Source organism: Leptosomus discolor, chromosome 18 (assembly GCF_034619465.1).
Source record: "Leptosomus discolor isolate bLepDis1 chromosome 18, bLepDis1.hap2, whole genome shotgun sequence".
In the NCBI taxonomy this organism is placed as follows: Eukaryota; Metazoa; Chordata; class Aves; order Leptosomiformes; family Leptosomidae; genus Leptosomus; species Leptosomus discolor.
In genome coordinates, this window is record NC_141408.1 from 11,036,021 (window position 1) to 11,058,648 (window position 22,628).

General features: G+C 53.9%; 1 protein-coding gene across 1 annotated transcript; it reads left to right on the plus strand.

Moving 5' to 3' along the window:
• Nucleotides 1-3,397: 3,397 nt before the first annotated feature.
• On the plus strand, nt 3,398-22,540 carry PRPF8 (pre-mRNA processing factor 8). The gene is made up of 42 exons (XM_009954540.2): nt 3,398-3,497; nt 3,576-3,744; nt 4,440-4,604; nt 4,703-4,921; nt 5,499-5,711; nt 5,988-6,113; nt 6,191-6,296; nt 6,814-7,004; nt 7,191-7,310; nt 7,389-7,578; nt 7,755-7,874; nt 8,174-8,308; nt 8,419-8,548; nt 8,931-9,127; nt 9,233-9,439; nt 9,529-9,692; nt 10,047-10,173; nt 10,295-10,487; nt 10,815-11,002; nt 11,213-11,451; nt 11,973-12,119; nt 12,368-12,578; nt 12,927-13,043; nt 13,131-13,378; nt 13,564-13,743; nt 14,208-14,343; nt 14,931-15,100; nt 15,428-15,557; nt 15,736-15,882; nt 16,106-16,266; nt 16,916-17,107; nt 17,705-17,942; nt 18,194-18,322; nt 18,890-19,003; nt 19,146-19,319; nt 19,570-19,763; nt 20,005-20,244; nt 20,340-20,481; nt 20,826-20,966; nt 21,160-21,299; nt 21,464-21,666; nt 22,272-22,540. Exons 1-42 carry the CDS (start codon nt 3,398-3,400, stop codon nt 22,424-22,426), a joined length of 7,008 nt encoding a protein of 2,335 aa, XP_009952842.2. The 3' UTR covers nt 22,427-22,540.
• Nucleotides 22,541-22,628: the final 88 nt, after the last annotated feature.

Sequence of the window (22,628 nt, forward strand, 5' to 3'; positions counted from 1 at the left end):
GGCTGTGCTCCCCCTGCACCTTTGGATGACGTGGTCGGATGACCAGGAGCTGCTCAGAGAAGCCTCGACAGCTCTTGCAGCTCCTCGAGGCACCGCTGAGATGAGAAGGGAGCAGAAAAGCACTGTTTCCCCACTGCTCTTCCAGACATCCAGACTCCACAGTGTGTTTCTAACCCCTTCGGTGCTGCAGCCCACAGCGTCCCATCAGCCAGGGGACACTGCGCTCAGCCCTGCGTTCTCTGTGTCACTTCCCAAGGGAGCACCACCGGGCAAGGGAGGCTCCAAGGCTTACTGGCCCTGGAGGCCAGGGCCAGTAAAAGCCAAATCCTGCACTCATGAGTCCTCCCCGAGGAGATTGTCCCAGGTGGGTGATGGAGAAGCTGAAACCTGTCTGGGTGGGATGCTGCCCGTTGTGGGGTCCAGGCTGGGGGCAGAGCCCTGGGCAGCAGGTGCTGCAGCTCTGTGCTCGGGGACGGGCGGCCAGTTTCTCCTGACAACTGGAGCTTTTTCCGTGTTGTTTTGTTCCCAGATATGTTAAGTGCCCGTAAATGAGCGTGGGAGAGCATGAGTCGCTGGCCAGGATGATGCTACGTGGCGGTCGCTTCCCACAGATGTGGAGTTTTCAGGCACAGGCATCTGTTAGGATTTAGGCATCTATTAGGAATGAAAAGTGCTGCTGCAGAGCCCAGTGTCACGCTCTTACCCAGCAACAAGAGCTCGTACTAACACGAGCTTTTAATAAATGGCTGCAAATGAAACAGCTGGAGGGGAAGGGGCTTTAGAGGGAAAAAGGGACCCAGCATCCCAGCCTGCTCCAGGGGGATCACTGCTTAGCACAGTGCTGCTTACCCTATGTCTCCCCACCACAGAGTAAAAATACACTGTACACTGGCACAGTCTACCTCTCTTGGGGTTTCCCCCTCCCCCCTCCTTTCGATGGAGGAAGATGAAGGTTTCTCCTATTCCTGCTGACATTCTCCTGCCCTCCTAGGCAAGGGGAGGCTGCGCTTTCCTTGGGGCTGGCAACTAGGATGCTAAATGGTGGGAGGATGGGTGCCAGCTCCCGCCGTGGCTCTGCATTTAGCCCTGCTGCACCGAGCTGCTTGCAACCTGCGGGGTTAGGAAAGTGCTGGCTGTGAAATAGGGCAGGCTGCAGCAGAGCACCCGGCACGTGGCTTCGCTGCTCCCATTCCCGATGCTGGACTCTGGCTTGCAGCAAAGCTGGTATCCTTGTGGTTCATTCTGCCTGTCCCTGGAGGCTTCCTAGGACAAAGAACCAGAATTTTTAAAATTTTTTTTACTCCACGTTTCCTTTTCCCCACTGATTCCCACACACTGTTCCCCAGCAGCCAAGCACCGTGTATAAAAGCAAGGTCATCTCACTCGAGGTTACGTGTACCGGTTTTGAGAAATCCACTGGATCTGTCGTGCTTTCTGTGTGGCAAATAACCTTTGACTCAAAAGCTTTCCTTTGGTTTGAAAACCTGGCGGACAGGCTGGAACAACGCACCGCTCGGAGTGGGCAGCACTTGTTTTGAGGAGGAAAATGAGGGAACAGACGCATTTCTGCCTGGGCAGGGAAAGACGAGCGACGTGTGTGGGCAGTGGGAGGCTGGAGACGACGACTCGTGGCCAAAGCTGCTTATGTTTCTATTTGTGGAGAGTGCAGGGAAGCTTGCAGGTGCTGGAGATACCTATTCCGTGTTTGGGTTTGTCACCTCCAGCAGTGTGTAGGTGCCTGTGTGCTGCTGTGGAGCGGAGCTGGCAGCCAGGGCTTTCTCTTTGGTTTGACCCATTTACGCTCAGTTTTTCAGGAGCTGCTCCGCTGATCCCTGGCCTTAGCACAGCCTCTGCACCCACTCAGCAATGCTGGCTTTGTTCTCCAGCCTCTGCCCACACCAGGGACATTTCTCAAGGCCTGGATTGTGTTACTGCATTCCTGCTGTCACGTGGAAGTCGTGTACCCCGGGCATGTGGGGTCGAGGGCCAGGGCCTCCTGCTTTGGGAGGCTCTAATCAGACGTGACTTTCCCACAGTGCTACGGTGGGATAAGCGGCGGCTTTGCGGCTGGACACAGGGGTACCCTGTGCTAGTCCGTCCTGATGAAAAACGCCACGGCCTTGGCTTGAAGGGCTTTGGGCGGGGACTGCCCCTCTAATCCCCCACGCAGGGTTTCATGGGGCTAGAGGGAGCCTCTCCATCAGGGAATTAGTTGTTGGGGAGTTACGCCCCAGCCGGACACCCACCTGCACCCCCTTCAGCCCCATCCCAAGAGCCAATATCCCCTCTAGCACAGGGCCCTCTCCCCATGGGGACCCCCCAGGGAGCCCCCACCCTGCCGAAGGCCTAAGGCTAGCAACCACCCGGGTGCGGGGGGGGGGGGGGGGGGGGGGGGGCCGTGGCGATGTGTTGAGCCCGCTCATTGCCTACAGCGAGCTGGACCGCGGGATTTTGCAGGGCGCTGGGCAAGCACAGAGGTCTGGGGGGCAACTGAGCTCCTGGGGGAGGGCGGGAAGGGGGCACCAAGGGGGGGGTGGATACTTGCTGAGGCATTAAGGGCCATGGGGGCAGTGCTGGCGGGGGGTGGGGTGGGGGGAAGCGTCCCTCCGCGGGGGCTCTGAGGTGAAGTCTCCTCCCGCCCTGCCTGGGGCTGCGGGGGGGGGGGGGGGGACCCAGGCCCGGGGGTGGGGGGAGCCCAGGCCCCGGGCGGAGGTGGGGGGGGGGCGGGGGGGCTGAGGTGGGCGCTGTCCCCACTGAGGGAGCACGACAGGCCCAGGTCCCATGGGGGAGCCCCCCACGCCGTCCCGCGGAGGACACCCCCGCCCCCAACAGGGCCCCACGGGGGAGGGGGCCCCGGCCCCCCACGCCCCCCCCCCCCCGGTCCTGGCGCGCCTGCCCCACAGCGCCCCCTACAGGTAGCGTGGGGCTGAGCTGCGCCACAGGTAGTCCAATCAGAGACGGCGTCGAGCTGTCACCGTTGCCTCTCTCCGCCAATGGAAAGCAGCGAAGGGCGGGACTGAAGAAGGCCGGGCATCCCACCAGAAGTGTACTCCCGGAACAACTTCCTTTCTTCCTCTGCCCTTGGTCCCGCCTCTTGCCCCTTTTTCGCATTCTGATGGGATGCGCCTGCTGTCTCTGAGGCTGCCCGAACGCTGATTGGATACCCCTCCTGGCTGCGTTCCCCGCCCACATCCGGGTCTCTGAGGCGCGGAGGCGACGGCGCTGGGCCGCCATTGTGGTGGGGAAGCGCCGCGCGTCGCGGCAGCCGGTGAGGGCGGGCGAGGGGTGACAGGGGCTCGGGGGCGGGCGGGGGGTGCCGGTAGGGATGGCGGGAGAGAGGCCGGGGGTGGTCCCGTCCCATCCCTGAGCCCCTCTTCACCCCCGCAGGTGCGTCGCCATGGCCGCCGTCTTCCCGTACCGCGGCGGCTGCGCCCCGGTGCCCAGCCCGCTGGCGCCGCTGCCCGACTACATGTCTGAGGAGAAGCTGCAGGAGAAAGGTGAGTAGGGCCGGCCATTGCACCGCCATCCTCCCGAGCGGGTCCGGACCTGACCCCGCCGCCTCTTTGTCCCTGCAGCCCGCAAGTGGCAGCAGCTGCAGGCCAAGCGCTATGCGGAGAAAAGGAAATTCGGCTTCGTGGACGCGCAGAAGGAGGACATGCCCCCCGAGCACGTCCGGAAGATCATCCGTGACCACGGCGACATGACAAACAGGAAGTTCCGTCACGACAAGCGCGTCTACCTGGGGTAAGGGAGCCCCCCGCTATGGGACACACGGGGGGCCGTGCGGAGTCCTCCTGCGCCGCATTGTCAAAGCTCCTCGGTGATCGTTAAAGGGACAGCCCCTTCTCCAAAGGGCTTTCTGTGTCAGTTGTGCGTAGAAAGCAGCGTAGGAGCTCGAGGAGGTTGGGATGATCGGTTGCACTAGGGTAGCAGTGCAGAAGGGGATATGCAAAGGAAGTTGTTGCTTTGAGTTGTTGCTTTTGAGAACTTTACTCTGGATAACACATTACCGTAGGAAGAGTTGGGGGAGAGTCTGAAGTAGTCAGAGTGCGTTTTTTGCGTGATGATGGAGCACCACGAGTGCTTCTTTGCTGTTTGGATTCGGAGAGCTCTCTCAAGCACATCATGATCCATTGCACTAGCTTACCGTTACCCAGAAAAACTCCAGAAACTCATTTGAGACTTTTCTTTTTCATTTGTTCCATTCTTAATGTGTGACAGTCTTTTGGAAGCCGAACCAGTAGAAAACTTTTTGGTAGTGAGATGCATAAGGATAGAATAGGAAGTTCATGGATTTGGCACCGGGAGGCCTTTATGAACAGGTTAGATGAGCAGTTTTCAGGACTGAAAGGTGTGGAAGTAGTTGGGCTTGTGGCAGATGGATGGCAGTTCTCTTGTGGCCCCTTCCAACCCTGGTTTTCTTCGCTTTGTGGTTGTAGCGCTCTGAAGTACATGCCTCATGCTGTTCTGAAGCTCTTGGAGAACATGCCGATGCCCTGGGAGCAAATCAGAGACGTTCCAGTCTTGTACCACATCACAGGCGCCATCTCTTTTGTGAACGAGATTCCCTGGGTCATAGAGCCGGTGTACATTGCTCAGTGGGGGTAAGCGCCGTCTTCCTTCGCCCTGGTGGGGACTTGTGAGCAAACACTCGTGTATCCGCCAAAAAAGCGATGTTAAACGGTCTCTGGGTTTCTTCCAGGTCAATGTGGATTATGATGAGGCGAGAGAAGAGGGATAGGCGTCACTTCAAGAGGATGAGGTTCCCCCCGTTTGATGATGAAGAACCCCCTCTGGATTATGCTGATAACATCCTGGATGTGGAGCCTTTGGAAGCGATTCAGCTTGAGCTGGATCCGGAGGAGGATGCCCCTGTGCTGGACTGGTTCTATGACCACCAGCCGCTGAAAGACAACAGGAAGTAGGTGCCTCTCTGGTGCAGAGCTCACTGGGAGAGGGGAAAACCAAATGCAGGACATGACCTTTGGTTGTGTTGTGCTGGGCCACGTGTGGTGTCGGTGGGGAGGGAAAAACCTTCCCTCGGTGACAGGAGGGAGAACCTGCTTGTTGTAAAGCTGTGCCTCTTGTCTTCAGCATCCAACGAGGGCAGACGAGGCCTCTCTGTCCAGGAGGGCTGCTGCTCAGATAGCTGCTCCAGCTCTGATGGTTCTTACCATGCTGTAAAGATGACAACCTGGATTGTTTAGTTGGAATTTGAATTGATATTTGCTCAGAGTGCACAGATGTTGTGTGTCATTTTGGGTCTGGAGGAGGAGAGGAACTGGAGCAGTCGGTATTTTCTCGGCAGAGGAAGTGCATAGTGGCCTCTAGCAGTCCTGCAGCCTTTCTTTCTGCCTAGAGGGCACAGCTAACAAGCTGTCCTTAATATTTTCAGCAAGTGATGGGCAGTGAAAGGTGCTTGGTTATTTCTGGTCCTTTGGTAAAAGCCCAGTTGTCTTCTGGCAGCGTCGTGAGTGTCTGTGCTTTGTTTTTTGCAGGTATGTAAACGGTTCAACGTACCAGCGTTGGCAGTTCACTCTCCCGATGATGTCCACGCTGTACCGGCTGGCCAATCAGCTGCTCACTGACCTCGTGGATGACAATTATTTTTATTTATTTGACCTGAAAGCGTTCTTCACCTCCAAGGCGCTGAACATGGCTATTCCTGGAGGACCCAAGTTCGAGCCTCTTGTTCGGGACATCAATCTTCAGTAAGTGTTGGGTTTAGGAGGGAACACCAGTGCTTAGCTGGGAAGAGGGCTGGGAACGTTAATGTGTTATCCAGTGTCTTGCCTTGGGGGAACTCTTGCTGGGTGTTCGCTCTCTAACATTCAGTCTGTGATGTGCTCGCTGCTTTGGACACTGAATGGCTTTTAGCGTAAAGAGAAGGCTACAGCAAAAGCCCTGATATCATGTCTTCCATTAAAATGTTTGTCTTTCTGTGCCCCTGGATACCCATATAACAATTTGGTTTTGTCTCGCTTGAGGGATGAAGACTGGAACGAATTTAATGACATCAACAAGATTATCATCAGGCAGCCAATCAGGACAGAGTACAAAATCGCTTTCCCGTACCTGTACAATAACCTGCCGCACCATGTCCACCTGACCTGGTGAGTGCTGCAGCCTCCAGAGCAGGGAGAGGAGGGGAAAGCTGTCAGGATGCTCTAACACACGTTGTGTATTGTAGGTATCATACTCCAAACGTCGTTTTCATTAAAACAGAAGATCCTGATCTCCCAGCTTTTTACTTCGATCCGCTGATCAACCCCATTTCACACAGACATTCTGTCAAGGTGAGTCACTGTCCAGGGGAGCCTGTGACAAACCCTGGGGGTGGAGGCGATGGGGCTTTAGCGCCGTGTTTGTAACCTTGCTTCTGACCGTGGCGCGCACACGGGGGTATTTCGGGGGGGAGCAATAGCCCTTTCACAAAAACCCCACAGCTGTCACTTGTGATCTTTTTCTGCTTCTGGAGTGGCGCAAAGGTGTCTCCTTTGGTCTCTGTAGGATAAAGCCCAGTGCATAATTAACAGTGGTATTTTAATCTTCTGATAGGTTATTTATCTCCTTGGTTGCCCTTGGTGTGTTCACCTCCCTTGAGTTACCTTCGTAACACCTAGATCAGGGTCTAGTAGCCAGAGTTGGTTCTCAGGCCCACTGGGGCCTTGTAGAGTGCTTTTTGCTGCTGTGATACTCAGCGCCGTCACACGTCCGCCGTGAGAGTAAAGAAACGGTTTTTACTTGGTTAACTCTGAAAACTGAGCTGAAGAAACCAGGAAACAGACGTTGTTTGATGCTTCTGCATTTCAGAGTCAGGAACCGTTGCCTGATGATGATGAAGAGTTTGAGTTGCCAGAGTTTGTGGAACCTTTCCTGAAGGATACTCCGCTGTACACAGATAACACAGCCAATGGCATTGCCTTGCTGTGGGCCCCACGGCCCTTCAACTTGAGGTCTGGGAGGACTCGGAGAGCTCTTGATATCCCGCTGGTCAAGAACTGGTGAGTTCTTTCCCCGGGGGAAGGGGTGTTCTGGTGGTTGTGACATTGTTATCTTGTTCCAGTGAAAATAAAGTAAAGGCATCCTGTGGTGACTGGTGCCTCGAGATTTTAGGAGAGTTTCTGGAGACCTGTTGTTCTTTAAGGAATGTGAGTAACCTGAAAAATTGGAATGTGGTTTATCCCTAGGTATCGTGAGCACTGCCCAGCAGGCCAGCCAGTGAAAGTGCGCGTCTCCTACCAGAAGCTACTGAAATACTACGTTCTGAATGCGCTCAAGCACAGACCCCCCAAGGCCCAGAAGAAGAGGTAGGTGGGGGTCTGTTCAGTGGGGAGCTGCTGATCTGTGTAGGGGCTTCACCTGATTATCTTCTCTGCTCTCTCCAGGTACCTCTTCCGCTCCTTCAAGGCTACCAAGTTTTTCCAGTCGACGAAGCTGGACTGGGTGGAAGTCGGCCTGCAGGTGTGTCGCCAGGGCTACAATATGCTGAACTTGCTGATCCACAGAAAGAACCTGAACTACCTTCACTTGGATTACAACTTCAACCTGAAGCCGGTGAAGACCCTCACCACTAAGGTATTGGTCCATGTGGTGTTTTACTCAAGAGTGAAGTTCAGACTGTTAAATAGCTAGTGTGGTAAAACAGGCCACGGGGCCTCAGCTGTTCAGCTCTTGTACAGATTGGCCAAACTGGAGCTGTTTCACTCTTACATAATGTTATTACATAAATTCTGGGTTATTGTCTCCTCCAGGAAAGGAAAAAATCTCGTTTCGGTAATGCTTTCCATCTGTGCCGAGAGGTTCTGCGGCTGACTAAGTTGGTGGTGGACAGCCACGTCCAGTACAGGCTTGGAAATGTGGATGCGTTTCAGGTAGGCCCTTTTTTTAAAAAAAAAAAAAAAGGCAACAGGAGGAGTGGAATATCTGTGCAGGCTTGTGCAGGATGTGCAGCATGACCAGATGTTGCAGTGTTATGGAGAAGAGGGGGAACAATGAAAGCGAGTAGCACTGCGTGAAATTCTGCTTTTCCCGTGGTTTATAAGAATTGATGTTTGTAGGAGCCAGTGGTAGGAGCTTTGTACGGCCTAATACACTCTGCTGCTGGCTGTGCCTCTCGAGGCAGCACATGTGGTGGTGGTTGTTGTCTCTGACTGTGCTCCCCGTGTTTCAGCTGGCAGACGGCTTGCAGTACATCTTTGCCCACGTGGGGCAGCTGACGGGAATGTACCGATACAAGTACAAACTGATGAGGCAGATTCGTATGTGCAAGGACCTGAAGCATCTCATCTACTACAGGTTTAACACAGTAAGTTCCACCTTTCTGTGTGACGGTGACCCCACGTAAACTGACCAACAAGGGAAGGGTTTTGGAGTGTCAATAAGTGACCTGCTCTTACCATGTCTCTGTTCTTCTAGGGCCCTGTGGGCAAAGGTCCCGGCTGTGGCTTCTGGGCTCCAGGCTGGAGAGTGTGGCTGTTCTTCATGAGGGGCATCACGCCGCTGCTGGAACGCTGGCTGGGGAATCTGCTGGCCAGGCAGTTTGAAGGTCAGCACGCTCTGTAAATCTTGGACGTGGGAGGAGTGTGTGGTAAAGATTAATACTGTGTGCTTGCCAGCTTCAACTCCAGTTTTCCGTTCTAAGTGGTGGTCTGTATCCATGCTCCGTGCCAATCCCAAGAGCTATTGACCAGTTTAGAGCTCTTAAGAGACCAGTGCCCCCAGAACAGATTCCAAATGGAAGTGGGATTCCCCGCTCCATAGCATCATGGGGTCCGTAGCCTCCTAATCAGCTCCTCCCAAACTGATCCGTGCCGTTGTGGCAGTATAATTTCTTCCAGCATCCTGCACCTCCGTGTGCTCCCGTACCAGAAGGAAGCGGAGCGCTGCCCAGTAGTGTCAGAACTGCTGAAGTGCTTTCCCTTTTCCAGGCCGTCACTCAAAGGGTGTAGCCAAGACTGTCACAAAGCAGCGGGTAGAGTCTCACTTTGACCTGGAGCTGAGGGCAGCCGTTATGCATGACATTCTGGACATGATGCCAGAAGGAATCAAACAGAACAAGGCCAGAACCATCCTGCAGCATCTGAGCGAGGCTTGGCGGTGCTGGAAGGCCAATATCCCCTGGAAGGTAAGTCTCTCGCTTGGCCTTTTGGTTCAATTTCAACACCTCTCGAGTGGAACTGCTCTTGTGAAGGTTCCCACTCCCGCTTCCCTCGTTGCTGTCCCTCCCCAGGTGCCAGGGCTGCCGACTCCTATTGAGAACATGATCCTGAGGTACGTGAAGGCCAAAGCTGACTGGTGGACAAACACAGCTCACTACAACAGGGAGCGGATCCGTCGGGGTGCCACTGTAGACAAAACTGTCTGTAAGAAGAATCTGGGCCGGCTGACCAGACTCTACTTGAAAGCTGAGCAGGAACGACAGCATAATTACTTGAAGGTACTTCTGTCCTGCCCAAGGTTGCCCAGATTGGTGCTGTTTTCATAGGGGAGCTTTCACTGACTCATGCTGGTGGTGTGGTTCTGCAGGACGGGCCTTACATCACTGCGGAAGAGGCTGTTGCTGTGTACACAACCACAGTGCACTGGCTGGAAAGCAGGAGGTTCTCACCCATTCCCTTCCCACCTCTTTCCTACAAGCATGACACCAAGTTGCTCATTTTAGCCCTGGAGAGGCTGAAGGAAGCTTACAGGTGAGCAGTGGGAAGTGCCTGTGTTGTTCAGGGACAGGCATCTGCACTGGGAAGGGCTCGTGAAGCTGTTTTGTTACCCGTTGTTCGTGGAATTGGGGATGTGGTAAAATTTCCCCTGATGGACTGGTAAAGGCTGTAGGTTGTGGTACTGCCAAGGTTGACTGGGGGTTCTTCATGGACTCTGCCACTTGGGGCAAAAAAAAGTGCTGTGCTTCTAAGCTTGGGGGTGTGGATTGTGAAGAGTTACAGGTCTTGTCTTGATCGCTTGGTTGAACAGTGTCTTTCGTCAGTTTAATGCTGTGGCCAGTAGTTTGTTCATGCTTGGGTGCGTGAGCTGTTCTTTCTCGCTTTCAGTGTGAAATCTCGCCTGAATCAGTCACAGAGAGAGGAGTTGGGCTTGATTGAACAGGCTTATGATAATCCTCATGAAGCTCTGTCCAGAATCAAGCGACACCTTTTAACTCAGAGAGCCTTCAAGGAGGTAAGCGTCCTGGTGGAAGCCAGACCGTACTAAAAGTTACGCTGCATTCAGGAACTACGTGGTGCTGAGGCTTTGTGTTCTCTGTCAGCTATAAGCCTCAGTTTTATCTCCTCTTTTTTAGGTGGGTATTGAGTTCATGGATCTCTACAGCCACTTAGTTCCTGTTTATGATGTTGAGCCCCTGGAGAAAATCACAGACGCTTACCTGGATCAGTACTTGTGGTATGAGGCTGATAAGCGAAGACTCTTCCCTCCGTGGATCAAACCTGCTGACACCGAACCTCCTCCACTGTTGGTGTACAAGTGGTGCCAAGGTTAGTGGGGTCTTGTATTCCGTGCGAAAATGAGTTTTCTTACTGGGAGCTTGCTTCCTACAAGCCTCCTTGGGAGCTGAGTTTTCGTATTTGCAACTTGCAGTCAATAGTCTTTACGATCAGAGGTTATGTGTTGTAGGTTTGTATTTATAAATATACGTATATACTGGAGGAGGAGAACTTCCATAGCATTTGTCGTTGGTTTTATTCCTGTTTCTGGATAGACTGGAAGGACCAGAGGCCGTAAAATCAGGCATTGCAGGAAATATATTGACATCCTGTGCTCTGATGTGTCCGATACCACGACAAGCTTGTTTGTCTCCTCAGGCATTAATAATCTGCAAGATGTTTGGGAAACGAGTGAAGGTGAATGCAACGTGATGCTGGAATCTCGATTTGAGAAGATGTATGAGAAGATTGACCTGACGTTGCTCAACAGGCTGTTGCGTCTTATTGTTGACCACAACATTGCTGACTACATGACAGCCAAGAACAACGTGGTGATCAACTACAAGGTGATGATTGCTGTCAGGAAAGGGGGTGTGCGGGCTGTAAAATGGAGAGGTTTTGGATCCATGGGGGAGGAGGGGACAGAAGACTTGCCAGAAAAAGAAGCGATGAGGTAGTAAGAAAACCCTTCTGGGTCCTGTGAAAGAGCAACTGCTCAGGTAAAAGGTCTCTGATGTGTCGTGTCAGGTTCTCACAATTCCCCTTCGTTTCCTCAGGACATGAATCACACAAACTCCTACGGGATTATTCGTGGGCTGCAGTTTGCTTCCTTCATTGTCCAGTATTATGGGCTTGTGATGGACCTGCTGGTGCTGGGTCTGCACCGTGCCAGTGAAATGGCCGGGCCTCCCCAGATGCCGAATGACTTCCTCAGCTTCCAGGACATTGCCACTGAGGTGGCCCATCCCATTCGCCTCTTCTGCAGATACATTGACCGGATTCACATCTTCTTCAGGTGAGACTTCTGGGGCCCAGCTTTCCTCAGGTGAACTTTTGCTCTGGCATCTTGCAGCAGGTGCTGTGAAAGTGGGAACTGGGATCCTCCTACTCCAGGTGTTCGTTCCCTTTGGTAAGAAAGACCAGGAATATTTGGCTTCCCAGAACAGCTGGGTGTCCACGTGCCTCCTCTTGCTTTCTCAGTTCACTTTTCTACAGCTTCACTGGACCAGTAGAAAAGCAACAATGTCAAAAGTTCCAATTGTTACAGATTTTCCACTGGTGAAATAAGCCTTTTCTGGCTTCCCAGCGAGTGGAGATAAAATTTCATGTCTGTTCATGGAAAGATAACCCAAGCAGTCTTGGGCTGCTCTATGCTAACGAAAATTAAGCCCCCTTCAGTGGGACGATACAGAAATCTGATAATTACCTTCAAAGGTGGCAAACACCTATCCATGAGCAAGTCCTTATCTGCCTGGACGGACGGGTGTTCGGAGGAGTTGGTCGTGTAACTCCAGATGCTCTTCTCTGCGTTCCCAGGTTTACAGCAGATGAGGCGAGAGACTTGATTCAGCGGTACCTGACAGAGCATCCAGATCCCAACAACGAGAACATTGTAGGCTACAACAACAAGAAGTGCTGGCCCCGGGATGCTCGGATGCGACTCATGAAACATGATGTGAACCTGTAAGTGCTGCGACCTGGAAAAAACAAGTGGTGGGAAGGTGGGAAAAATAATTTGTAATAAATAACTATTGGAGACTGACAGGTAGGTGCTCCAGAAGAAAAGAAGAGGCGAGGGGTCTGCGCTGTAGTTCTGACAGCGAGCAGTGGCTGTGAGAGACTGTAGTGCCAGGAGAGCGCTGAGAACTTGCCCAGTTTCTGTTTCACTTCAGTAACAGGCAGCCCATCGCTGTCTGTGTCTTGTTTTTCAGTGGTCGTGCTGTGTTCTGGGATATCAAGAACCGTTTGCCTCGCTCAGTCACCACGGTGCAGTGGGAGAACAGCTTCGTGTCCGTGTACAGCAAGGACAACCCCAACTTGCTGTTTAACATGTGCGGGTTCGAGTGCCGCATCTTGCCCAAGTGCCGCACCAGCTATGAGGAGTTCACCCACAAGGATGGAGTCTGGAACTTGCAGAATGAGGTAGGGTGAGGGTTTGACAGGGTGGGAGAGCAGTCCCTGCTCGGCCTGCCCCTGGCATCAAAGCAGGGCTGACGGCTGCCTGGCGGGGGGGCTGACAGCGTGGCCTTGCCAGTTGGGTAACTGGGACCACTAGCAGGTAGAATTAAAATGAACTTATATGAACTTTCCTTCCTGGGAGGGATGGGAAATCCTTGGCTGGGGATAATGGGGGCCCTGAAGCTGTAGAGGTGCTGTTCAGCCTCCCCTCTCCGCCGTGTTGCTTAAATGCCTGATGGCGAGAGCTTATCTTGCTGTCTGTGTTGGAGAGGGGGCTCCCAGGGGGGAACTGACGGGCCTGTGCTCCTGCAGGTCACCAAGGAGCGCACAGCTCAGTGCTTCCTGCGTGTGGATGATGAGTCTATGCAGAGGTTCCACAACAGAGTGAGGCAGATCCTCATGGCATCTGGCTCCACAACCTTCACTAAGGTAAGGCCGGGAGGAAGATGCGTGACCGAGCTTTCTGCAGGTGCTTGGAGAACGGGCTCAGAACTGATCCTTTGCTTTCCCTTCTAGATTGTCAATAAGTGGAATACAGCTCTGATTGGCTTGATGACGTATTTCCGGGAAGCTGTTGTAAATACTCAGGAGTTGCTTGACTTGCTGGTGAAATGCGAGAATAAAATCCAGACCCGAATCAAAATTGGTCTGAATTCCAAAATGCCCAGCCGATTCCCACCGGTGGTGTTTTACACCCCTAAAGAGCTGGGGGGGCTGGGCATGCTCTCCATGGGCCACGTTCTCATCCCGCAGTCTGACCTGAGGTGAGTTGTGCTCCTCGAACGCCTGCGTGGGTCGAGCGTTCTGTTAGATGCTTTTTTCCCCTAAAAACAGCTGAAAATGCTGAACTGTGGCACTTTGTAATATGTTGCCTTTACAGTAGGTCGTGGCAGTGTGACCTGTGAAGTCCTGTTGCTCCTGCCTCACTTTTGTGCCCCTTTGCCTCCAGGTGGTCCAAGCAGACGGATGTTGGCATCACTCACTTCCGCTCGGGAATGAGTCACGAGGAGGACCAGCTCATCCCAAATTTGTACCGTTACATCCAGCCGTGGGAGAGTGAATTCATTGACTCTCAGAGGGTGTGGGCAGAGTATGCCCTGAAGCGCCAGGAGGCTATAGCCCAGAACAGGTGTGTTGCCGTGCGCGGTCAGGTCTGGGTGCGAGGGCAGGCAGCGGTGTGAAGCCTCGCACCGTCCAGGGGTTCTGGAAGCCTTGCTGGCCCTGTGCTACGTGCCGCAGGCTGCGTGCCAAGCGGCTCTCTTACCTCTGGAGGAGGAGGTGTGGACTCTGCAAGCAGAAAGCGCACCCGTGGCACGGTTTGAGGGAAACGGGTCTGGCGGGTGGTGCCGGGAGAAGCTGACGTCAGGCCCGTTTGCAGTTAGTTCTGCTCACTTCCAAGGGCAGGCCGGGCAGCAGCGTGTTCGTGGTGAGGGCTGTGGACACTGCTGAGCCTCTGAGTGCTTGGCTTTTTAGAATGTCTCCTGCCAGAGTTGCGAGGTCCGTGTTATTTCGGTGGTCTCATCACCTGAGGCACTCACTAATGCACTGCTGTAAAATGGAGGGGTAACGCTGTGTGGGGATTGTTTTCTTCAGGCGTCTGACGCTAGAGGACCTGGAGGACTCGTGGGACAGGGGAATTCCTCGTATTAACACCCTTTTCCAGAAGGACCGGCATACCCTGGCTTATGATAAAGGATGGAGAGTCAGGACTGACTTCAAGCAGTATCAGGTACTGGCTGGGAATTTCTCTGGCTGAGCCTAAGGGTCAGATACCGGTTCCAGACAACGTCCTTTCACCTTGCGTTATTGCAGGGGCACTTCCTTGTCTGTCTGTCTGCTGCAGGAAGAACTTAGAGCCGTGTGCTGGGGCTGGTAGAGGCTGTTGAGAACCAAATGCTCCAAAATCCGTAGCTAGCCACTTTCGAAGCCTTTGGATGGATTGCAGTATCTTGGGGAATACCACGCTTAGCGCAGCTGGGTGTTAGGAAATAAGTTCTGGAGGGGGAAAACAAGGTTCCAAACATTCCAAAATCTTAAGTTTTCGTAACAGTGGAAAAAATTCCTATTTAAAGCCTTGGATGGTAGCTGTGTAGAAGGCCAGTCTCTGAAAGATAAAAACATCTTTGATTCTGCCCAGTCTGAACTGCATAGCAGTACTGACTGAACTGGTGTTACAGATGAGCTGCGCCCTCCAGGACTGAGGGCACGAGGCTTTTTACTTGTTCACTGACATCATCATCTTGGTTCCTACAATTAGTGCAGCCAGGTTAAACGATCTGAATACGAAGCTGCTCACTAGTGCGCTGTTGTCTCCAGGTCCTGAAACAGAACCCGTTCTGGTGGACCCATCAGCGCCACGATGGCAAACTCTGGAACCTGAACAACTACCGCACGGATATGATCCAGGCACTTGGTGGCGTGGAAGGAATCCTGGAGCACACTCTCTTTAAGGGCACTTACTTCCCCACATGGGAGGGTCTCTTCTGGTAAGAGAAACCTTGATGTGGCCTTGTCTTGCAAACCGGAGCTTAGGGATGCACCAGGAGGAGTCCTCGGCTCAAGCTGTGCCGATTCTGCTGAGCCTTTGCTGATTTTTCAGTCACCCCTTGAGCACGCTGTATAGCTCTGTTGTGAGGGCACCTGGGAGGGGGCTGTAGCTGAACCTCAGCATGCAAATCCATGGAAATTCCTTTGCGTGAAACAATCTTCCCCACTCCCAGTGTGTGTGTGTGTTCGCTGCCTGTTAGATGTGGCACGTGGCAGTCGGCAGAGAGGAGGGGCATCTTGGGCAACTGATTATCTGCCCTTTCTAGGGAGAAGGCCAGTGGCTTTGAGGAGTCCATGAAGTGGAAGAAGCTGACAAATGCCCAGAGGTCGGGTTTGAACCAAATTCCAAACAGAAGATTCACGCTGTGGTGGTCTCCTACCATTAACAGAGCCAACGTGAGTACCTGGAGTTTATACCTGCGGGAACTTCCACTGAAATGAGAGCAGTTAATCAATCTTAACTAATTCTTCAGAACACCTCGTGAGCCAAACCTCCTTAACAGTAGCCCTTCTGTTCTCTGAAGTTCCTCAGTTGTGCTGTTGCGCGTTCTCACAGCTGCTTTTCCTTTGCCAGGTGTACGTTGGGTTTCAGGTGCAGCTGGATTTGACAGGCATCTTCATGCACGGCAAGATCCCCACGCTGAAGATTTCTCTCATTCAGATTTTCCGAGCTCACTTGTGGCAAAAGATCCACGAGAGCATCGTGATGGATTTGTGTCAGGTGAGCGGCGTGTTAACCCCCTTGGTTTCTGTGCAGTGCGGGCGTGCTCCTCGCGTACCAACGGCCTCCAGGGATTGTAGCAGGGCCAGCCCTTCTTCAGCAGTTTGACAGAGAAGGGGAAGAAATGGGCTTTTCCTGGGTGCTGGTTTTAGCTCTGTGTGGGGGATAGATTCTTTAGCTAGTCTGCGTGAACGTGACTCATCTTTGACTGCCTTTTCTCCAGGTGTTTGATCAAGAGCTGGATGCTCTGGAGATTGAGACGGTGCAGAAAGAGACGATCCATCCCAGGAAGTCGTACAAGATGAATTCCTCGTGTGCAGATATCCTTCTCTTTGCTTCCTATAAGTGGAATGTGTCGCGTCCGTCGTTGCTCGCAGATTCCAAGTGAGTGTTTCCCTTCTCGCTCTCCTCGATCTTGCCGCAGAGCAGAGCTGCTGAGCCTGTCACCCTGCGCCAAAGCCTGTGTCTCTTGGGCACCTGGGGTTGGTGTTCTCCGGGGACGCAGGGGGACACAATCCTGCCTGGCAAAGTGCAGCACCCGTTCAGGTAGGTGGTTGCAGCACCTCCTCGCACCGCCTGCTGCGAAACACAAAGACTGTCTTTGCTCCCGGTCTCACCTCCTTGACCTTTCCCCTGAGCCAGAGCTCAGGAGCTCTGAAGGTTCTTCAGGAAACCCCACAAAGCTGTGCTGCCCTAGGGCTAGAATCTGGAGCGAACTGGACACCATCTGTGCTGTGTTTGGTGCGACTGGAACCTTACCAGACGGTCTCTGGGGGAGAGGACCCTCATGACTTACACAGCAGAGGAATAACTGCGCTGCTTTGTGTAAACCTGCAGCTGAACCCCGTAGGCTGAGGGTTTCTCTTAACAGCTTCTGCATTCGGCTGCTGTACAAAGAGAGCAGGAGGGTCCCTTTTCAGGGTGGTATGCAGAGAGTAGCTGGCTTCAGTGTTGATGCTTGGAGGCAGTTACTCTCTGTCAAAGACATGCAGGAACTGCACGATTCAATCGCTCTGGCTTGCTTTCTCCTCAGAGACGTGATGGACAGCACCACCACTCAGAAGTACTGGATAGACATCCAGCTGCGCTGGGGAGATTACGATTCCCACGACATCGAGCGCTATGCCAGAGCCAAGTTCCTGGACTACACTACGGACAACATGAGTATCTATCCGTCTCCCACGGGTGTGCTCATTGCCATTGATCTGGCCTACAACTTGCACAGGTGAGATCTGCACCTTCTGGCCTTTCGCTGGAATTGGGAGGTCGTGGCTGTGTCTGGGTGCGCCTCCGAACTGGTTTGTGTTCTAGGCGGGAGGAGGAGGCAGAAGCCAGAGGTCTGCAGTGAATGGGACAGGGTATCGAGGCAGCCCCATGTCTGCTCGTTCAGTGGTAACAGTTCAGTTCTCCCAGCTCACCAACCACTTGCTTTCTTCAGAGATTTCTGTCAGACTGTTCTTGGAGCTGAAGGCCACGCCTGGTTTCATGGCTCCCTACAGGTGCTGACAGCTGTTCTGCACTGGAAAAACTAGGAGGGGAAAGTCCCAGCAAGCAGACCTCTGCTCCAGTGTGCTCGTTAGAGAAGATGCAGCTTTTCTGGGGCTGCAGCGTGTGTGTGCTGTGGCTTCCCGCTGAGAGAGGTGTAGGGAAAAGCCGGGGGTGAACAGCTCCCCGGGACACCCCGAGAGAAATCATCCGGTAGCATTCAGCAGGCAGAAAGGTGCCTGGCTGCTGCGTGGGCAGGCTTGTGCGCGGCTGTTGTCTCCTCGTCTCAGAGCTGATGGCAACAACTATAGGGCTTCTGTTTTGTTTTCTTCTGCAGTGCTTATGGGAACTGGTTCCCTGGGAGCAAACCCCTGATCCAGCAGGCTATGGCCAAAATTATGAAAGCGAATCCTGCGCTGTATGTGTTGAGAGAACGAATCCGCAAGGGCCTGCAGCTGTACTCCTCTGAGCCCACGGAACCCTACCTTTCCTCCCAGAACTACGGAGAGCTCTTCTCCAACCAGATCATCTGGTTTGTGGACGACACCAATGTGTACAGAGTGACCATTCACAAGGTGAGGTCAGAGGGGTATCTGCAGAGGGAGAGGACGGGGGTTGTGAATGTCCTGTGCTCAGGGTGGTTGTGGAGGCGTGTGTGATGGAAAACGAATCAACATGGACCCAAATTTTCGCAGTGGGCACAGAGCAGCTCTTGCATTTCCCGTGCGGTCCCTGCTCAAAGCACGCAGCGAGTCGGCTGTTGCGTGAAGGTGTGGATCAGCTACATTGATCTCCCTGTACTCTTCCTTTTCGCTTGTTTTCTCAGACTTTTGAAGGGAATTTGACCACAAAACCCATCAATGGAGCCATTTTCATCTTCAATCCCAGAACTGGACAGCTCTTCCTGAAGATCATCCATACATCTGTGTGGGCAGGACAGAAGCGTCTAGGACAGGTAGGGCCTGGCTGTCTGGGCTGTGAGCTGGGGGTGTCCTTCGGCTGTTCGGGACCCTGAGGTGAGCAGAAAAATGTCATGAGGGTCTTCATCTTCCTGGCCCTACAAGTTTGGAGCTCCAGTTTCCAAGGGGAAGGCAAGCATTAGTGTGGGATGTGAAAATAAAGAGCACAGGCATTGGTGTTGCAAGGTTTTGTGGCTCTGGTGTGCGAAGAGCTTGTGTCTACAAGCAGGGCTTGAGAAACCGGCGCCGTGCTCGCCCTTACAGCAACCCACTTTGCCCTTGGCCGTACGTCCAGTGCAGGAGAAGACTCTCGGGTGGCAGAGGCAGGGAGGCGGTGTAGCCAGCTATTTTTTTCTAAGCCAGTCGGGAGTAACTGGACTCCAGGAATGGAAACTGCCCTCTGTGATCAGTAAGAAGGAAATGCTGGGCCTTGTCACTGATCTGGAACGAGCCATAAATTCCAGTCGTATTTTTAGAGTTTGGTTTAAGTCTCTCTAATTCCCAAAGGCGCGGAGACGCTGCTGTTAGCGGTGAGCTGCTCTAACCCTGCTGTCGTTCTGCAGCTGGCCAAGTGGAAGACTGCTGAAGAAGTGGCTGCCTTGATTCGCTCGCTTCCTGTGGAGGAGCAGCCTAAGCAGATCATCGTGACACGGAAGGGCATGTTGGACCCGCTTGAGGTAACAATGGAGATCCTGCTCTGTGGGGACGTGTGAAATCCTTGGGAGATTACAGGACAGTCCTGGGTTCCTGCAAAGGACTTGATCTGGACCGATGCTCTGCAGTAGTTGTGAGCTAATTCCTCCTCTTGATAAACTCCAGGTGCACTTGCTGGATTTCCCCAATATTGTGATCAAAGGCTCAGAGTTGCAGCTGCCCTTCCAGGCCTGCCTGAAAGTGGAGAAGTTTGGTGATCTCATCCTGAAGGCTACCGAACCCCAGATGGTTCTTTTCAACCTCTATGATGACTGGCTGAAAACCATCTCTTCCTACACGGTGAGCACAGCGTGCCTAGTCTGCGTTTTGCTTTGCTGCTGGGAAGTGAGGCAGGAGCCAAGGCTTCAGAGATCCCTCACGGTTTGTTGCTTGGGAGCACTTGGCTCTGAGTCTGCCTGGATTTTCCTTCGGATTGATTCCACTGGCGCTTCCCGTGCAGTGTCGCTGTGCCCAGAGAAGTGCTGTTCGAGGGCCTTGTGTGTTTGGTTTCCTTCTTTCTGACTAACTGCATCTTTTTTCCTTCTCCCAGGCATTCTCTCGTCTGATTCTGATTCTCCGGGCACTACATGTGAACAACGATCGAGCCAAAGTTATTCTGAAACCAGACAAGACAACCATAACGGAGCCTCACCACATCTGGCCGACCCTGACCGATGAGGAGTGGATCAAGGTGGAGGTGCAGCTGAAGGATCTCATCCTTGCTGACTATGGCAAGAAGAACAAGTAAGCCGCTGTCGAGCTGCCATAATCCCGTCAGCCTTTCCTTCCCGCTCTAAAGAGTGGCCAGAGTGCTCCTTGTGGAGAATAGAAGAGTTTTCGAGGGATTTGATCACTCTTCTTGTCTAAAAAGTTGTGGCTTCACTTCTCGTAGCGCCCTGAGTGGCTGTTCTGAGCTCGTGCCTCGGTGAGAAGGGGTCCACGGTGTCTTTTGCAACACCTGACTCGGGTGGATTTTCTCTTTCAGTGTGAACGTTGCATCCCTGACGCAGTCAGAGATCCGAGACATTATCCTGGGCATGGAGATCTCTGCCCCCTCTCAGCAGAGACAGCAGATTGCAGAAATCGAGAAGCAGACCAAGGAGCAGTCGCAACTGACAGCCACGCAGACCCGCACCGTTAACAAACACGGGGATGAAATCATCACCTCCACGACCAGCAACTACGAGACCCAGACTTTCTCCTCCAAGACGGAGTGGCGAGTCAGGTGGGAAAGCGGGCAGGGCCGTTGCGTGGGGGGAAGGGGTCAGGGTGCTCAGGAAGGGATCTGCGCACCCTCTCACCGCCCTCTCCTCTCCGCAGAGCCATTTCTGCTGCCAACCTCCACCTGCGAACAAACCACATCTACGTTTCGTCAGACGATATCAAGGAAACGGGCTACACCTACATTCTGCCCAAGAACGTGCTGAAGAAATTCATCTGCATCTCAGACCTGCGGGCCCAGGTGAGGGTGCAGCGAGGCCGTCCCGGTTGTGCTCCGCATTGTCCTGGGCAGTCGGGACCCGGTGGCGAAGGGCTGGGAACTCGCCGCCGTCCGTGCGAAGCCCTCTGTGCTCGAGACAGGCACTGGCTGAGCAACAAGTTCTAGCCAGGTCCTGATGGCTCCTTGTGGCCCAGACTTGGGGGGCGGGGAAACTCAGCACTCAACAGAACTCTGGTGGTTTCCTCCAGTGAGAACCTGCCAGCCGAGAGGTCCCGTCCTTAGGAACCAAGGGCAGGGCTCACCCCCTCTCACACGGTTACCGGGAGCTCTCTTCTGGGCTTCTGAGCGGGTGTTTGTATTCCCAGATCGCGGGTTACCTGTACGGAGTGAGCCCTCCCGATAACCCCCAAGTGAAGGAGATCCGGTGCATTGTGATGGTGCCCCAGTGGGGAACGCACCAGACCGTGCATCTCCCGGGGCAGCTGCCGCAGCACGAGTATCTCAAGGTGAGTGGAGCTTCTGCTCCCGCTGTGGGTGGAAGGTCACCTTCTCCAGGGACGGGGACGACTTCCCTGGGTCTGCTGGAGATGTGGGGCTTGAAGGGCTCAGCCCGGGCTGGGATCAGGTGAAAGGGAAGCCCTTGGCCCCTCTGCGCTGTGTGCCTTCGTGCCGTGCTTGATTTAAGTCTCTCTCTGTCAGGAAATGGAACCTCTGGGGTGGATTCACACCCAACCAAACGAGTCCCCTCAGCTCTCGCCGCAGGATGTCACCACCCATGCCAAGGTCATGGCTGACAACCCCTCCTGGGATGGGGAGAAGACGATCATCATCACCTGCAGGTGAGAGGCCTTCTCTGTGCTGAGGGGCCCCATGGGTGCAGCGCTGGGGAACACGCCGAGGTCTCAAACTAAAAATTTGGCAGGAAGGGGACTGTTTGCTCCCTTCTGGTTACCCTCCTCCGCCCCACATCAGTCTGACTCGCCCCATCTCTCCTTTCCTCCAGCTTTACACCAGGTTCCTGCACGCTGACAGCCTACAAACTGACCCCGAGCGGCTACGAGTGGGGCAGGCAGAACACGGACAAAGGGAACAACCCCAAGGGCTACCTGCCCTCCCACTACGAGCGGGTGCAGATGCTGCTCTCGGATCGCTTCCTCGGCTTCTTCATGGTCCCGGCGCAAGGCTCCTGGAACTACAACTTCATGGGTGAGCATGGGCATGTGGCTGGCTTGGGGAGGAGAAGGAAATAGCTCCTCTGGGGAGTGTTCCTTACCCCTTCTGAAGCTTGGCCTTCCTCGGAGCGGCTGGCAGGGGTACCAGCATTGTGGTCTGACTTTTCCTTGGTACCAGCACTGGGATGACAGTTTTCAAGGATTTTTCAGCAGCAAGAGAGCAAACTCTGAGTCGAGGGGAGAAACGTGTCTTTCTGGGTTGTAGTGTCTGGTCTGTTGCCACTGAATAACTAATCCCTGTCAGGCAGAAGAGATGATAATGGAAAATGGAAGAGAAAAGCTCTGCCTCGGGGGGAGTTACAGGAGCTCTGGGTATGACGAGCCCCAGAAGGGCTCAGGAGAGGAGGAGAGTGGCAGAGAAAACGCTTGATTAGCAGGACAGGACTGGGGGGGGTGTTGCTCTGTAAATCCCTAGGAGCGAGGAACCCAAAGGGTGATGATTTTGTGGATTTGGAACTCTCTCTTCCTGCACGGTTTGTTTAAACATCACCCTGCGAGCACGGAGGGCTTCCCTAAGCCCCTGATCAAGGGGTGCAGGCACGAGGGGCTTTCAGGTGGGTGACAGCCTCTTTCTTCCAGGTGTTCGCCACGACCCCAACATGAAGTACGAGCTGCAGCTCGCCAACCCCAAGGAGTTTTACCACGAGGTCCATCGCCCTTCTCACTTCCTCAACTTCGCCCTGCTCCAGGAGGGGGAGGTCTACTCCGCCGACCGGGAGGACCTCTACGCCTAGTCCTTCCCCTCGCCCCCCCCCACTCTCAGGACTGTTGATATTCAACAGCGTGTGTGTGATACGTGTCCGTGTCCCCTCTGCTCCTCGCCCCCGGCTCACGCCCCCGTAGCCCCCTTTGCCCCCCCCCCCGCCTCTCGGTTCTTGTACCTTCCCCAAACGCCTCAATAAATTTTTTACGAACGGGGACGCGTCGGTGAGATCC